We start from the raw sequence: 962 nt of genomic DNA on the forward strand, positions 1-962 counted from the left end.
ATCTCTACAAGTTTTTGGAAAACTCCATTGAATTGATTAGCAAATGATTGGTATGAAAATTGTCTAGTTTTTGTTCAAAAGGAAAATAAATTTTATTATTTTATTGATTTTAGATTTTTAAATCTGAAAATCATTTTTTTATTATTATCAAAATTTGTTGTCTTGAATTTCTGTTATATGCTCCGCTTCAACACACTGTTTGAAAAAAAAGAATCTTCTCACTACGGCCTCAATGGCCTGGAAAGCCTGCAACACATGAATGGTCATTGAAGGCATGCAAGGGAATTTAGTGGCACCACCAGTGATCTTCATCTTCACCACCGTTGTAAAATACATGGGGACTTCCAGGCTCTATTGCACGTTTATGAGTACACCCACGATGCTTTGCTAGCCGTTTTGTCTCAACCTGACCATTTTCTAGGATATGGGCATGCCATACCTGTCCATCTACAGCACATGTAACAACATCGCGGTCATCCATGAAAGGCATAATCCTGGCTTGAAATACGTTACTTCCACAACTACAAGGAAAACTAAATACTTTAGTTTTAGCATCCCAATCCCAAAATATGATTTGTTTATCATCAGACCGTGACAGAAGTATATTGCCAGTGGGATTGAACTGTACAGTATTTACACAACCATTATGTGCTTCCAGCTTTGCATAGAGCTCCAGGTGCCGAATGAGGTCTTGAGAACCACCCATTTGGCAGGCAAAGCCTCTTGGGTGCAATTGCCTAGTCTGGCACTGCCATATATCCTCAACACCGCACTGGTACAACGGTGCACAATGTGAGCCATCCAACAAATAGTGTGAGCTAACCAGCAAGCAGTGTGGAAGCCAAATAGATAGTGTGAGCTAGTCAAGCCAGCGTGAGCCAGCCAATAAGCAATGTGGAATCCAACGTGCAGAACCTAAATGCGTGGAAGTTTCCAACCTGAAAGTCGATCGGAAAAATAAC

At 40.5% G+C, this 962-nt stretch overlaps 1 protein-coding gene across 1 annotated transcript; it reads right to left on the reverse strand.

Annotated features, from left to right (window-relative positions):
• Positions 1 to 286: 286 nt before the first annotated feature.
• LOC149195913 (uncharacterized) lies at positions 287 to 706 on the reverse strand. Its single transcript, XM_089408058.1, has one exon. It carries the CDS (start codon positions 704 to 706, stop codon positions 287 to 289), a length of 420 nt encoding a protein of 139 aa, XP_089264184.1.
• Between the last annotated feature and the right edge of the window lie 256 nt (positions 707 to 962).

The sequence above is a fragment of the Pinus tabuliformis genome, chromosome 2_2 (assembly GCF_031772625.1).
Source record: "Pinus tabuliformis cultivar Carrire ecotype Pingquan chromosome 2_2, CPIR1, whole genome shotgun sequence".
NCBI lineage: Eukaryota > Viridiplantae > Streptophyta > Pinopsida > Pinales > Pinaceae > Pinus > Pinus tabuliformis.

Coding starts and splice junctions, on each gene's coding strand:
- LOC149195913 (XM_089408058.1), bottom strand. CDS start 706: ATGGGTGGTTCTCAAGACCTCATTCGGCACCTGGAGCTCTATGCAAAG.